General features: G+C 37.5%; 1 protein-coding gene across 1 annotated transcript; it reads left to right on the top strand.

Annotated features, from left to right (window-relative positions):
* Positions 1 to 268: 268 nt before the first annotated feature.
* On the top strand, positions 269 to 14,348 carry LOC104535801 (chromosome unknown open reading frame, human C18orf63). The gene is given in 16 exon segments (XM_010185354.1): positions 269 to 402; positions 1,033 to 1,111; positions 2,426 to 2,482; positions 3,897 to 4,011; positions 5,242 to 5,280; positions 6,282 to 6,358; positions 7,754 to 7,863; positions 8,517 to 8,613; positions 8,726 to 8,811; positions 9,332 to 9,513; positions 10,082 to 10,101; positions 10,667 to 10,931; positions 10,934 to 11,721; positions 12,665 to 12,781; positions 13,283 to 13,305; positions 13,958 to 14,348. Coding segments are annotated over 16 exon segments (2,580 nt in total).
* Positions 14,349 to 15,994: the final 1,646 nt, after the last annotated feature.

A 15,994-nucleotide genomic window follows, 5' to 3' on the forward strand; every position in this document is an offset into this window, starting at 1 on the left:
TATCCCTGTCTGTACTCTTGAGTATTTTGATTCTTGTAAACAGTTATTTTTTCACGTATAATGTATTATTTATAGCAAAAGTATATTGAGCTGTCTGTTTTAGTTGACCAAATTGTGTTATATTGCCTACCTAATCCTAAGAAAATTGATTATTCATTTACTTGATACTATATACCTATAAAGTTCTGTAAAAAGAATATGCCTTATAAAAACAAATTATTTTTTTTTTGAGACGCAGGTGCCACTCTGGGACAAACAACAATATAACATGAATGACACCAGGCGCCAGTCTCTGTTCTTTGTTAGTCTGCCAGAGCTACAAAAACTCTGTGCCACTACAGTAACACTGAGTTCTCAGATACCGGAAACTGAGACAAGGACTACACAGATAAAGATGTGCAGGTAAAGAATTCTTTTCAGATGCTGTTGGTGATTATTCAAAGATTTCATTAGCAGTACTAGAATTAACTCTGATAGAATTGGCAAACTTCTTATCAGCAACAAACGGTATAAAATTGTTCAAAATAGATTTGTTTTTTTTCATGAGGGACTTTCTGGCTATTGGGGGAAAAAAACCCCACGTTTCTATTATGTTTTAAATGTCATCACCTAAAACTAACAAGTCTACCTACTTCGAATTAATAAATAGTTAATGCGGTTACCTGCAAAGCTGGAATGTTTTGGGTACACATTCTGAGCTGTTGTATTGCTTTATGTAGGTTGAGACTATGTGAAAAGAAGACTCGGAAAGCATATGTTCACTCCTTAGTGTTCACCAACAATTATGTTAGGGAAGAAGTGATAAATTCTGCCAAAAGCAACACTTTTAGAGAGTTCTTTTCCTGTGCCAAAGGCCTGTAACCTCTACCACTGTGGGTGGGTTAAGAGCAAGTAACTTGGACTAGTCTAATATATTATTTTGAACCACTGGAAACCTATTAAAAATTGAATGTATTATGTTTGCAGAAGGTGAGGAAAATAAATTTAAGCTGAGAAAACCAAGTATGGAAATTTTTTTCCTTTTTTTAACAGACAGTTATTATTCCTTTATCAAGATGTCCTTTCTGCACCTGTTATTGGAACATTAAATCAAATTTCAGTTGTAATGGCAGTAAGTATCACTGTGTAAATAAGCATATGTGGTTAAATACTGAATGCACCTCACTCAAATGAGAGAAGCAGCAATGTGTTTTATTGAGGTAAAATAATAATTTGACAAAATTAAATAAGTTTGATGGAATTTAACAAAATTTTAACAGTGGTTTGACAAGGTTCAATAAGTTTTATGGCAAGGTTCACCTTATTAATTACTGCATGCAAGAAACGTACAGAGGAAAATTGAGTTAGAATGACTTATACAGAGACTGGAGGCACAAAGAGTAAAGAGGACCCTCCCTTTGAGTCATGATGTTCAGAGTGGACCCTGCTTGCTTTATAAACTCCTTTTTGACCACTATGTGCATCTGGGTCCAATCTTAGTCTCAGACTTGGTCAACAATTCATGTCTAATAGAATTATCCATACAGTGTTTATAACATCTGAGTAGCTACATGGATTAGTAATGGCTCACAGCATTAATTCAGCATGCTGTCAGTCACTGAGGATTTGCAGTGGGTAAGGGGTATCTCTGCCTTGGGTAAGGAAAGATCTTAGTCTCAGGTCAGAAATCTCTACATCTTAAGAGGCATCCTTGTGCAAGGGGAGAGTCACCTGGTGTGCAGGCCAGCTGCCTATCAGGGAGAGCTCAAGTTGGGCCTGTCTTGGTTTTAATATTTATAGCGTGAAGTAGTTGGCTGCTAGTCAATAGTATAGACAAGACAGAGGTCACTTTCACTCACTTGTACATGAGCCAAGGACTTTCTAGCTCACAAGTTCACCCCAAGGTCGTGAGGCTTGTTGCTTCTTGGTGAGCCTGAACCAAGGTATGGCTAGAAGTCAAGTGTGTCCATCACACATACATGCATGTTTCTATAAGTGTTTTGTTTGAGGATCAAGGATAAGTAAAATTATGTAATTTAAACTTCTGTTTTTGTGCATTAGTAATGTAGATGACAGCTTATGTCTCTTTTGATGAAATGGCCTTTTCAGATGGTGAATCCTTGTGGAAGAGAATAGATTCAGTTGGTAAGATGCCACCCAATTCACAGTGAGGGCAGCAGGGGCAGAGATCTGTGATTTTGTTTTGGGCAGTCTTTTACATGCTTTTTTGTGTATCTTGAGCTGGAAATGAGATTGCACCATGACAAATGCCTGAACTAATTTTCGTATTATTCTCCTTTAAAATACAGGATAAGATGTTTGCTTTAACTATTCCTTAGCTTGTTTTTCTTAGGCAAAGTCACTGATGGGCCAGAATTCAATTTATGATTTGCTAAAACACCCCTTAATTTCAGACACTTGATTTTTTTTTTCTTTTAATTTTTAGATATCATTTTACAAATCAGGAATATGTCAAGCTTTCATAGAGGAACAAGGAGCTACTGTAAGTGCTGAAAGATGTCACAGTTCTTAAGATTGTTATGCTTGTTTGCAATTGTTTTTTTCCAAAGACGAGTATTTTTTGTGGGGCATGCAATTTGCTCTACAGAAGCCAAGTTTCAGGGTAAAAAATTCTGACCTATAGACAAAATGTCACTTACAAATGTGGGTATAGTAAGTATACTTTGTCAGAGTGAAAAAAAATTAAGATGTTCCTGAACAATTTCACTAGATTCCCGTGCTGCCCAGGGGTGTGGGGGTTTGATGTTGAGGCAGTGACAGACCTGTCCTTTGGGCCAAAGACCTGCAGCTCCCCTGCTGGTGTCGCCACTTCTGCATGTGCCCTATAGGTTCCACAGGTGGGGGCATTCACACAGCTAAACTATCTCCTCATTCACGTTTTGGATCTATCCAACCTGTGCAGGGCTATCTTAGAGAAGCAAAGCAAAAAAGTAAAGAAGAAATGGAACCCATGAACTTAACAGCTGATGTATTTGTAGCTCATTATGCATATGCTTTGCTGTATTCTAGTATGCAATATTTGTGGGTTTTATGAATGTATGTGTGGGTGTACTAAAATTGCTGCATCAAAAGACTGATTGTAATCAGAGCTAGCAGCTCTCATGATTCATTTGCACAGCCAGTTGCGTGTATTTTCCTTTGTTCCAAGAAGTGTAAATGCTTATCTGGATTATTGAGACATGTACCGTTCAAATACGCTTACGTTACACTACTACTTTATGTTGATATGTGTAACTGACCTGTCATCATTAGATTTTCCAACACCAGCAGATTAGTAGTATGAAGTATATTAAATAAACTGTGACCTGCAAGCAGATCCTTGCAGGATTTCATTAACATCCTCTTGGAGGTGTATTAGTTAACTCTTTTTAACTCATTGTAATTAGTTTATTTTTCTTGACTGCTGCTTTCAGTAGAAAACTATACAGGCCAGACAAGCAGACAGGGAAGTAGTACTGCTGGGTGAACAAAGCTACATTTATCTATTGTTCTTGTGATTGCAAGAAAATGTCTCTGCTCTTGAGTTTGACAGCAGAATTAATATATGTAAATTTTGGATGTTGTGCCTATTGTCTGGAAAGAAATGCATATCTAAGAGAGTACTCCATATAGTTAAATTAATCTTTTCCTCAGGTCTATTATCAGCCCTGTGAAAACATTAAATGAATTGTAGTGCACTTCACTTTGATGACGCATGAAATCTAAATACTTACATCAACTGTTGTGTTAACTTCCTCTTGTAGCTAAGTAGATGAAAAGTAAAGATGTGTAGCATATACTAGGATTTAGCTCCAAGATGTGGTAGCAGTATCTTTGATTAAATTTTGACTGAAGCCTTTAAAAAAATCTGTTAAATTATTAATAATGTATCTTTCTTTTCTCACTGATGTTATTAGCTGGAAGCACCACAAACAGTTAGTCCAGCCATTCTCCAGACCTGTCTCTCCTACACACTTACAGCCAAACTTGCACCCAGATGGAACAAGGCTGGTCATCTCTTGATACAAGGTAGTTAACTCACCTGGGACAGGGATCAAGCATTTAGTTTTCAGTTCTTTGTTCTTACATTTATTTTTCATAATTTAATTTCCCTTGGTATTTCATTTCCGTCATCATTTCATTCATTATATTCAATTATTTCATTTATTTATCCAATGTTTTTTCTTTGATTGCATTTTCATTGTTCCTTTATCTAAGTTCAGTTGTTCATATTAACAGTCTGAATGGACGTATCATTGACTTTTCCACCTTCCTCTTCATCTTTGTAATAGATTAAATAATAATTTCAACTGAACGCAACATAGGAGGTTAATAGTTCCAAACCAAGTATTGTTGGGCAACAAATGTCTTCTAAAGATTTGGCTTGTTTTTCAGATTCATACTTTCATCAGTAGCACTTCTGCACATGGTTTGCATGCTTTTCTATCACAGAAAAGTGTGATATTTCTTTCTATTTCTGTCAGACCATCTCCTTCTACCAAGATCTTTTTTTAGATGGTATTTCCTTTACCTGACATCTCCTGTGTAGGATAGATGTGAATTACCAATGTATGGAAAAAGTGGTGTGTTCCAGATACTATGGTGTGCTCTAATTAAGTAGAACGATTGTATAGATAATTTCAAATATACATTGAGAAAAGTGTATATGTTATTGTTATATTATTGTTATTCCAGCTACAGTGTTAACAGTGTCTTTTTTTAAGTATCCTCAAAATATGTAGCTCTTGGAATGAAATCAACTTATTCAGGAATAGCCCTCTAGAAGTAGAGGGCTAGATGGTAGCTGAAATAAAAATTCTTTCAATGAAAGACATTGACTAACAGCAATGTGACCCTGGTACTTGCAGCTTGTCTAATTATGTATGTTGCTAAAGATGGGCAAAACTGATGATAAGACAGTAAAATATGTAGTAATACTGTACAGATTTGCTTTTGAACCTGAGAAATCTATTAACTGTTAGTCAATTATAAATAGTTCTATGTATAAATACCTTACTGGGAGGAGAAAAACAATGTATAAATTGCTATCAACTAATATGCTTTCATATATCTTTTTTATAGAAGATGTTAATGAAAAGTTATTGGATAGAAGGGTTTTTCTCTCCTTGAACAAACCTTTCAGCATTCATGACACACAGAAACAAAACTGTGTGATTTCTCCTTTTTTTTTTTTTTTTTTTTGTTGCATAAAGACAGGCATATAGTTTAGAAAATAATATCTATCTCTTATTTATTAAGGAGAAGACTTCTTGTCTCATTCAGGAAGGCAAAATGCTGTTGGTAAGTGCAATATTCTGTTAATGGTAGACTTGTGGGAGCAAGGTGCGGTTATGTGCTTTCATATTGTCATGATCTTGGTGCTACCAACAGAATGTCTTTTCGTTTTTTTTATTCTGAAATAACCTCAGTGAAAATGCAGTTGATGGCAGATGCTGCTCTGTATGTAATACTTAGTTGCCAGCTCAGCTGCACCTTTGAAAAATTACGCACAAGAAAGGTAGTTTTTCTACTATTAATCAACAGCCAGAGATTGAAATTTACAATGTAAAAGTTACATTTATTACAATTACATGTACTTGCCCTGAATTATGAGTCTTGCAAGTGATGTGAAGGTTTCATGATAATAGGTAGGAGAATGAGCTAAAGTGACTGTCCTGTGTGTACTACATTTGCTGTTCACAAGTTAAGTCAAAAAACATGCTGTTTAGGTGTTGTAAAAATTACAAAGGAATATTTTTATTCAGTATAAAACTTAGATTACATCTGGGGACACTGAAGCCTGAATTTGCAACAGGGACATATGTTGAGAAATATAATATATTCAGTCCTTGTGCTACAGCCTGCTTAGAGCTGGGTGAGTGTTCTGGAGATGTGTCGATAAATGCTTACCTTGCTAATACAATCTTTCCTAATGACCACTTCTGGATGCATAATACTGGGCTGGATGACAAAGTAGAGCCATTGGTTATAACAACTACATTTGCTTTGAAAATGGGTGTTGGTGTATCAGGGATATGAGTATCAAGCATCCAGTTGCATAGACAACCATGAGTTCCTAGAGAAGTGTTCTGTATGGATGGTAATTCATTATTTTATTTTTTCACAGTTAAAATGCAATTATGCAATTAATTTTAATTTCCATGCTGAGAAAGTCTAGCCTTTTGATTTTCAAATGCAGCATTTTGGCTAACAATTACTTTAAATAAATGTTTGGTTGAGCTTTCCATCTAACAGTTGAATTGTAGTTCAAAACAGAGCTTTGTGCTTCGTTTTTATTTTAGTTATAGACCTCAATGTGTCAGAGAGACAGCTTTGCATCAGTGTGGAGGCTTGCTCAATTCGACTGCCACCCCCTGAGGTAAAACCAGTTATATTTTCTTCAACTGTATTTGTCTTACTAATCTTTATCTTCTTTTTTGTTAGGTGAATTGCAATTAGCATGATGGAGATAGAAGTGCTTATTCTCATTGCATTAAGACAGTAATTATACTCATTGACTATCTGCATCTGTTATAAGTGCCTAACATCCATTTTCTATCTCTATTGATGCATTCTAGCAAGCATTGTAAAATTGAGATTCTAGACTCATTGAAAGACCTTTCAAAAATGTTAACAGAACATAGTAGTGAAGTGTCTTTATGATTCCTGATTTCCTTCTAGCAGTGTTTTCTAGAAGGCATTCACTGTCTCACTGTAATACACAGTTTTGTGTAACTTCTTAAAAGTGAAGCTGCAGGTAAATTGTCAGCACTGTGTTTAAAGTCCCTGTGTATATTTATTCTGGAATCTGCTTCATTGTCTATGCAGCTTCCAAAATACTGGAGCAGCCTGGACTATACTGGTTGTAAGCATAATTAGCAAATTGTTTAAGAAATCACTGTTGATACTGAAAAATGACTATTCTTTCTGACAGCCATGTCATCTTTGTTGAATACAGGGCTGTATTTGTCAAGCTTGCTGGTTTCTTACAAAGTCAGTATTTCTGATCCAAACGCTTCTGTCTTACAGTAGAAGAATAAGATTTCTTCTGTGACCTAGTTGGACAGCATAAACATTAAAGCTGTCTTTAGGAATTCAATTCCAAAATGACACAAAGCAATGATGAAAGCAATCATAGTGTGGCTTCATTATCGGTGTGATCATTTTAATACTTTTTAAAAATAGAAATGGACGGGTTTTTTTTGTCAGTGAATAAATGCTAACCCTGGTAGACCATAGAGTGAGAAATGTTTCTCAGATCTCAGTGTTTGGCTGGCCCCTACAGTCAAATATTTTCGCATTGTGAAAATGTGTGGAGTTTTTTGACTTCTCACAGGATAAAACTATATGTCCTATTCATTCTGTTACTGGGATCTTTGCACTTGACTGGGCAAGGTGGCATACGCAGTTATTATAAACATGGCTTTCTGATTTGAATTTTTAAAAAAATGTGTCTTGAAGTGAGACAGTTCTTACTTTGAGAAATTTCTTCTGCACTTACTTTTTAAAACACTTCAGGTAAAGTTTAAATCTCACAGACTTAAATAACGTTTAAACCTTGTGCTTGTGCAACTTTTGAAAGTGTAGGCTCTAACATACAGTGTGCAATTTGATATTGGGAATACCTTCTGAAATAGGGAGCTGTCTGTGGGAGCTAATAAAAGAATAATAATGTATAGGCTTCAGTGTATTGTGATACATAACTATTTTTGAAAATTTTAATTTTGTACTGTTGTAGAAATATTTTCAAATAACTTTTTTTTCCTGTGTTAAGCTGGCAGATTTTGATATTTCAGCAAACACCTTAAAGCTCTTTGACAGCAATGAAAATACAGTTATTCACCAACATTCCGTATTAAGTAACTGGTGCTATGTTTTGCCAAGGTAGGAGTCTGTTTGCATTTCAGCAGAAACAAACATGTCCTGGAATGTTTGCCATCCAAATTGTAAATTTCATACTAGTGATAAGAACACTTCTGTTTTGCAGTCTGTTTTATATTCAGGAGTCTTTCTTTTTTACTTTTATAGTCTCAATGCTATGGAAAATGAGTGTTTATCAGTGAATCATAATTTGCACATTTAAATATCACTTCAATTTTAGTAATATCTCTGCTACTTTTGTGATATGCAAGAGCATTATTTTATGTCAAATATAATTTTAGCAGAAAGAGTCAATTTAAAGGAAAAAATCTTTCCACCTTTGCCAGAAACTCTCTCTGTTTTCACCTCTGATTTTAATCATAAAAATATGAGAAGTAATGATATATTTGCTTTTGTTCTACATTTGATAGTAGTGAGTATTACAGACAACAGAAATTGGGCTTGTAAGTGCCAAGTTCTTTTCCATACTTCAGGGAATATTTCTATTGTTCTGTCAAACTTATGGGCTAAAGGTGTTAGTCCTCAAAACATAAAAATAATTTATAAATAGTTTCAATGCCATCAATGAGATTTCCTTTTTTTTTTTCCTGAAAGTCCAGCATATTTTCAGCTGTTATGGCACCCTTTCTATGCTTCTTTCAATTCCCTATGCACAGCATGAAAATGGGTCAGATAATAAATATCAGCCATGTAATTCCTCCAGAATCTCCTTTCCGTTCATATGAAGAATTTCGGATGCACTGGAAGAATCTGGTAAGAAACAATACACACTTCTTTTGTTTTTTCCCTCCCTTTTTTGTACCTATTGAATTTGTATTTGTAATACATGCTTGTGGTTTGTTGGTTTTGGTTTTTTTATTTAAAGTATGGATATATTCTTCCAGAGGATCTTGAAGAGACAAAAATATACTTCAGTGTTTACTTCAGACCAATAGGGGAAAGGTTCTTTACGTATCCTTTCAGAATATTTTTGTTACATTTCCTCTGCTACACTTCTAGTGAAGATTTAAATTTTCATTGTTGAAAGAGCCCCATTTTATTCTTCCATAATTTCATAGAAGTCAGTGGAGAATTGTTTCACTAGACAAATTAGAAAACTCTATTAAGTCAAGTCTCTTTCTTCTAGTATTGAGTAATAGTAAGTCAAATAGAACGGTTTGTTTCACAGCTTCGGTAAACATAATAATGCCACTCTAAATGGTGGTGTAAAAGGAAGAGTTAAATTCCTGTAATGACAAACAAAAAGATTTGTTTCCTGCTAGAAAAGACTAGACTAAGGATTACTTAAACTAGGTAATCTTTAATATGGTAGTCTAGCGTGGTATAATCATGTTTGAAGTCTTGTAACTTTAAAATCTTCAGCTCACCTTTTTGAGAAAGCTTTAGACATGTTCATGCTTTCTTCTCAATAAAGATGCTTCATAATGATAGAAATTTAAATAAATTAATGTATTCCTGAACACTCATTCAGGTACCCTTTAAGTTGCATTCGAAGTCAGCCCGTGCAGTATTTCCCTAGAAGAGATTCAGAAAGTGTGTTGAACTCTTTTCTTTCTGACATGAAGCGTAATCTTTCACATCTATGTGGATTTCCAGTAAAGATGACAAGTAAATCACTTTATGCTACACAGGAACTCTCCAGGGCTCCGGTGCGTGTAAGGTTTTTTTTTTAGAAACATATTAATGGCTTGTACTTTTTTCATGGTGTGAAGTGGTCTTTATCATATTCAGAACACAGTAAGAACATAAAACTATGTTCTTCACAACAAGCAACTATCAATCATGTAACTTCTAATTAAATGTGTAATTAAATATTATATTGCTATTTGCCATTGTTATGTTGTTGTTCATACCACAATTACATTAAAAAATTTGACTTAGTGTTAACTAGTTGCTACCAATATTTGCAATTCTATAGAACTTATTTTACAGGCGGATATCCAGAACTTTTTCAAACCTCTTCCATAATAATAATAACAATAACAACAACAATAATGAAATGTAAAATATCTGTTATTGTTATTACTATGATTTATTTAAAAACAACAACAAAAAAAAACAAACCAAGAAAAATAGAAAGTTCTGTGAACTTACACATTTAAAAAGACTCAAGCATAAGATTTACTCCATGGCTAGAAATGGAAAGGAGGCAAGCAATCAAAACTCCTTTAATTTGAGGTTGTGACAAAGGCTGAGACTCAAATTTTTTTGGTGGTAGTAGTGTGTGAAAGAAGAAATGAAGTAATTATTTCTGAACAAAGAACAGTGACAGAAATTGCAGAGATTCTAAAATACTATAATCCTCTTTCAGAAAGCAGTTCCTGTTTATGTCTCCTCTGTGATCAAAGCTAGAGTGGCTCCACTTTGTCATCTGCAGTTTTTATAGACATCCAAACTGTCTTTTGCTCGAATACAGATGCCCTTAGAAGTCTTAAGAGATGAGGAGCCCTGTCAGTCAAACTCTCTGCAGAACCCCTCAAAAGGAGTAGGTGTTGCCCAGTTGGAAAGCACTAAACCAAGATAATGACTGTAATTTAAGTCTTTCTTTCTGAGAAATACGATATTCTAGAAAAGTTTATAAAAAAAGAACTGAGGGGAGGACAAAACAAATCTTCATTTTTAGTGACAACAAAATATTGTTTAAAAATATAGTTCATTCTAATTCAAAACAGGAAAACGTATGGTTATATTCTGTGATGTATGTTAAGTTGATATGTAATGATGTGTTAGGTAGCACTACCAGATTTTTAAATCTAGTTCATTCAGTTTATCAACTCTTGTTGTATTGCGGGAAATAAAATCTAAGCATATGAAATTGGCTGGTGAGATGATCTGTGTAGTATCTCTAACGCAGGCTTCTCCCAAGAAACGGGCTTTGCCTGGAATTTCTTCACCATGTAGTATAGAAAACAGCCACTGGATGGAGCGTTTGATCAAAGAGCCAGAAGCACACTGGTTTTCGAGCGGCAGTAAGGGTGCGGAAAAGGTTAGCATTGAAGCATCAACAAAATCAGTGAGTAAGAGGCAAATAGTAGGAGGACAAGAGTTACCAGTTGTGAAATCTTCAGGAATGCAAATTTAGCCTTTGAACTCCCCCCTGCAAAAGTCAGCAAAATTATACCAATTTTCAAAGGAAAGTTGATGCAAATGAATGGAAAGACCACAAATCAAATGGATGAGAAGAAAAGAGAAAATGCTGAAAGACATTCACCAATAAAAAATATAGGTGTTTCATCTTCTGTGCTGACTGTGTGCAAGTCTAGCGTAACTCAGGTATACAAACCCATTCAAAATATGTCAGGCAAAAATCCCACTCATGGCAGCATACTTCAGGAAATGAACACGAAAACATCCGCAAAACATGGTATACCTGTATTTCGATGGAAAAGACAGCCTGGTGGACAAATGACTAATTCTGATTTTTCTGATAGCTCAGCTTCAGGTGGGAATTCAAGCCAAGTCAATCACAAAAAGGCAAATTCTCCTTCCTTTTTTAAGAATTTTGAGTCAGTGCTTCAGAAATCAAACATCAATCTGAGTCTGAATACATGTACATCTCCTGTTTCCAGTGCAGGAAGGGGAAGAGAGTTTGCAAGTCAAAATACCATGCAAGTTCTTGAGAAACATCAGTCAAAGAAAGTACATTTGCAGATTTGTAAGTTAGACAGTGAAATGACAAATTCCAGTTTACCACAGCAACAAACAAAGAGACCAAATGAAGGAGCAAGGTTAAATATTCATGAATCTGCCTTAAATGATACAGTGTGCATCACCAAAAATGAAGAAAAGAAAGCAGCGTGCCATTCTAAGGACTATATCACTAAGACAACCAGTCGTCATTCCAAATCTAACTTTGAACAGGTATGGTACATAACAGGTTTCATTCTCACTGGTTCTCTCAAAATAAAGAGCATGACTTTCATCATGTTCTACCATCATTCTAAATGTAGTTTTCTAAAATTTCTACCATACAATGTTTTCAGCCATGGCTGTTTTTTTTTTTTCTGAAAGGGAAAATTATTTACTGTGTTGTCTAAGATACACACTTTCTTTATTTTGGATTTTAAGGTGGGATAATCAGTTTTCCTTTCTTTAAGAGTTTATCAGGTTATCAAGATTTGTGCGAGGTTAACATGGTGAAATTTTTGGTGTTCAGCCTGTCTTCATATGAAACCATATTAGTGAACAACACCTGAAAGGAATATCAAACCTCATCAGTCATGTAGTGCTGACTGCAGGGTATGGAAGGCATTGCGCTGTTGGACAGCGGCAAGTTTTGCAAATACAAGTTTAATTACAATTTCACTAATAGCACAAGTTGCAACAGAAGAAGTTCCTACTGGGTTTGAGGAAAAAATCTTCAGAATGAGAGTGGTTAAGTACTGGAACAAGTTGCACAGACAGGTTGTAGAGCTGGTATCCTTTCAGATTCTCAAAACTTGACTGGATGGGGCCCAAAACAATGTGATCTAACTTTGAAGTCAGCTCTGTTTTGAGTAAAAGTTATGATTAGATGTCCACTAGAGGTACTTTACAACCAAAATTTTCCATGATTCTGTTTGCATTTCAATAAAATAATAGCTGAGCTGACTTTGATGCAATTTTTATGAGGGTCATATCCCACAGATTGGGCACATGGATGAAATCTGTTGTGCTTATCATTTTTTCCCCTATAAAATGTAATTTGGTAAATTTTTTCAACTTTATGTTATGAGGGTGCCTTTTGAAAAAGTAGGTCATTTTAACATGTAGAAAAATACTGGTGGTTTTTTGCTAATGAAAGTATAAACTTCTGTACTTTAAGATGATTACAGGGAACGAGTATCTGACATGTCAAACATTGACCTCAAAACCTGCTTCCTCAGTCAAGGAGAGCAATGTGGAAGCATCTGGAAAGAAAGGTTGTGCCAGAAGACAACAGGTAAAAAGCCCAACACTCATACACTCCTTAATCCAGTGTACAAGGACCTCAATTAAAAGATAAAAAGTAACTTTTTTTTTTTTCATTTTAGCATGTTCCAGCTAAAACAGGGAAACCAAGAAATTCTATTGAGCCCACACTGGATTAAATTAATCTTAACCAGGACAAAATTAACCTTAACCATTGGTTATGTTACTGTTACTTCAAGTATGCATTTAAAATGTTTTGCTTCTGCAAAAGATACTACTACAATGAAAATTTTTCATTATGTTACTTAATGTAAATATGTTTCTGAAGTAGATCTGCAGAAAACATTTTTATCCTCCCCAGTATAACTATGGGCATTCTCAGTGGCTCTGTAATTCTCTCATCTGAAGTGCTTGAATTCAGCAATGTTATGTAGAAATGAGCTGCAAAAAGCTATTTGTAATTCATTCTGAGTTTTTAAATGTTATATTGTCTTAATTATTTAATATATTTAAGTTGTTATTGTATTACTAGATGGGATCAACAGCAGCAATTAGGTAAGTTCCTAATACGATTTATATATATATCTAATTTTTTCCCATCTGGATACTGTTCTAATGACAGTTGAGTGTACTTTTAAATTCCTCTTCAAAATATTTTTACATTGTTCTTAAATACTGCTTTTACCTGCCACTGGGCTACACTTCTGTTTCTAACTATCAGTTCTTAAAAAAAACAACTCGGTTGTATCTTCCACCTCCTTCTCCTTTCAACCACATTCTCTATGATTTACTACCCAGAAATCAGGCCCATTAGCAGGAAGAGGTCCCAAGTCTCCAATGCTCAGTACAATTGTATTTTCTTACATAGATATATATGTATTATTTCTGCTAACAGCCAACTGAAAATATTGTGCAAGAACTCTGCAGAGTAATCCAGGTGAAAAAGTTGAATGCACTTATCTCACTTTTCACTTGCCTTTTATATTTCATTTCAAGTGTGACCATTTGAGGGCTCATGCCCATGCTTGACCTGAAGTGCCTTTGCCTAGCCACACGTTGCAATATATAAACTTACCTTGTCAACATACTCATTAACTGTTATGAACTTAAGAGTATGTATCCATAACTCAGATTCTTCCACTTAATTTGCATGTGTTAGCATTAAATTTTATCTGTCATTTTTTGTTGTTTTGTTACGCTTTTAAAGCCAAATACAAGATGATTCTGTAACTTTTAATGGTAGTGAAAAGAGCACAGACTGTGCTATCTGTGCAGTTCAGCAAGGGCCAGTGGAGCAGCCTCATGGGGCTGCTGCAGAAACGTGCTCACACCGTAGAGCTGAGGCTGCAGCAGAGAAGAGAGGAGTTGGTGTGGGAAACGCCAGCCCAGCTGCTCTGAGCTGGCCCCATCCAACTGCAGCTGGGAAAGGCCCTTCCATAGGTCCACAACTGTTGCGGGCTCTGCACTGTGATGCTACAGCAGCAGAGTCAGCAGTCAGTCTCATGAAGAAGAAAATAAAAACAGCAACTAAAAATAAGTGTATTTATAAGAATAACAACCCCAGGGGTCCGAGTACTGAAAGGAGACTTCCACCATAATATGAATTAAGAGCTGAAGTCCTTTGCCTGCCACTGGGAATGACTCAGCCACACGAGGGCTTGTGAGCATGAAGCTAGCTCTGTATCTTGGGCAGATGGACAAGCAGAGAGCTTGTAGTTGGTCTGGCAGCACTGCTGGGATGGGGAAGGGGCACCGTCCTGTCCTAGTCATGAGTCACAAGTGCCCCATGCCCTTCCTCTCTTTCCAGGCTGGCTGTGAGTAGCACAAATACCAGCCTGAGCTATTTGGAAAGAAAGGCAACCTTCTGCAACTGGTTGAGCTGTGTTCACTTGTCTCTTGAGTGTCGCCATGCAGGCTGGGTGCCATGGGAGGACATCAGCTGGAGGAAAGACACCCACTGGGCAGCAGCCACTGGATGTGGTTGGGCAGGGACACAGAGCCTGTGCTGCTGCACAGAGCTTTGAGGAGAGCAGAGCACAGGTTTGGCCAGGCTGCTCCAGTGGCCTGCTGGCTCTCAGGAGCCTCCAAGACAGAGTCACTAAGCCAGAGCCGCCATTCCAGCTGCTGACACTCTGCCTGTCCTGCTGCACTGCTCAGCACCACGCTGCAGGCAGGGCCAGGCAGGTTCTGGGAGTGCTGGCCTGGCAGTCTCCATTGCTCTGTTTTCCTTTGCAGCAGAAGAAGGAGGAGGGAGAGAGGGCTGCCCTGGCCCTTGGCTCTGCTGTGAACTCCAGGCTCCAGGACAGGCAGGCTCCCGCTGCAGCAGGGCACTCTTTGGCCAGCCCCTGGCAGCCCTCTGTGAGGAGGACAGCATGCTGCCCCAGCCCACCCAGGTAAGCCAGCCTGGACTGGGGGTCCCCACCCTCCCTCCAGCTCTTCAACACCAGAACATGCTTCTAGTCCCAGCCACTTTTGGGGACAAGGAGCCAGATCTGGAGCTATGTTCTAGCCATTGCTGTTGGAAGACAGCTCCTCAGTCAGGCAACTGTCCTGTCTCTCCTGCAGGAGCTGTCCTGTAACAGGAAGGGCTGTTGACAGTGGGAATCTTCTGCAGAGCTGCCAGCACGACAGAGCTTTGGGAGCTGCAGGAGGCGCTGGACCATGGTGCAAATGTCAACCTGCAAAGCCAGCCTGCATTGCTGCTGGCCGTCATCTTGAAGGTGGGCGCTTCTGGCCTGCAGCTTGAACTGCTGGCTGGCCTGGAGTGTTCGAAGGCTCATCTGGCATTGCAGGAGTTCCTCTGAAGCATCCCCTCCAAGCTTCTCATGACTGACCTTTACAAGGACTGGATGGCAGTGATGCAGAAGACAAGTAAGGAGGAGAAGATCTCAGAGCTGAAAGCGTAACTGTGGACAGCAACCTGCCTGTTAAGCAGAAGTCCTGACTGCTCGCTGAGAGCACCTGGAAAGCTGCATAGCACAGCCGCTGGCTCCCACCTGCCTCGGGCAAGCATGGTGGATGGCTGTGGGAAACATCTGCTTTATGAACATTGTGTTCCTGCTACCTCAGAGTGGCCAAGAAGTTGCCTGTGGTCAATCTCCTCCTTCTGAAGCTGCTGCTGTCCCTCCTGCATCACATCAGCCACAGCACAGCCATGAGCAGGATGAGCTGCAGCAACCTGGCCATCTGTGTTGGGCCTAACCTGCCCAACTCCCTGACCTTCTCCCACTGGAGGCCTGTGCTG

Source organism: Mesitornis unicolor, unplaced genomic scaffold (genome assembly GCF_000695765.1).
Source record: "Mesitornis unicolor isolate BGI_N332 unplaced genomic scaffold, ASM69576v1 scaffold44265, whole genome shotgun sequence".
NCBI lineage: Eukaryota > Metazoa > Chordata > Aves > Mesitornithiformes > Mesitornithidae > Mesitornis > Mesitornis unicolor.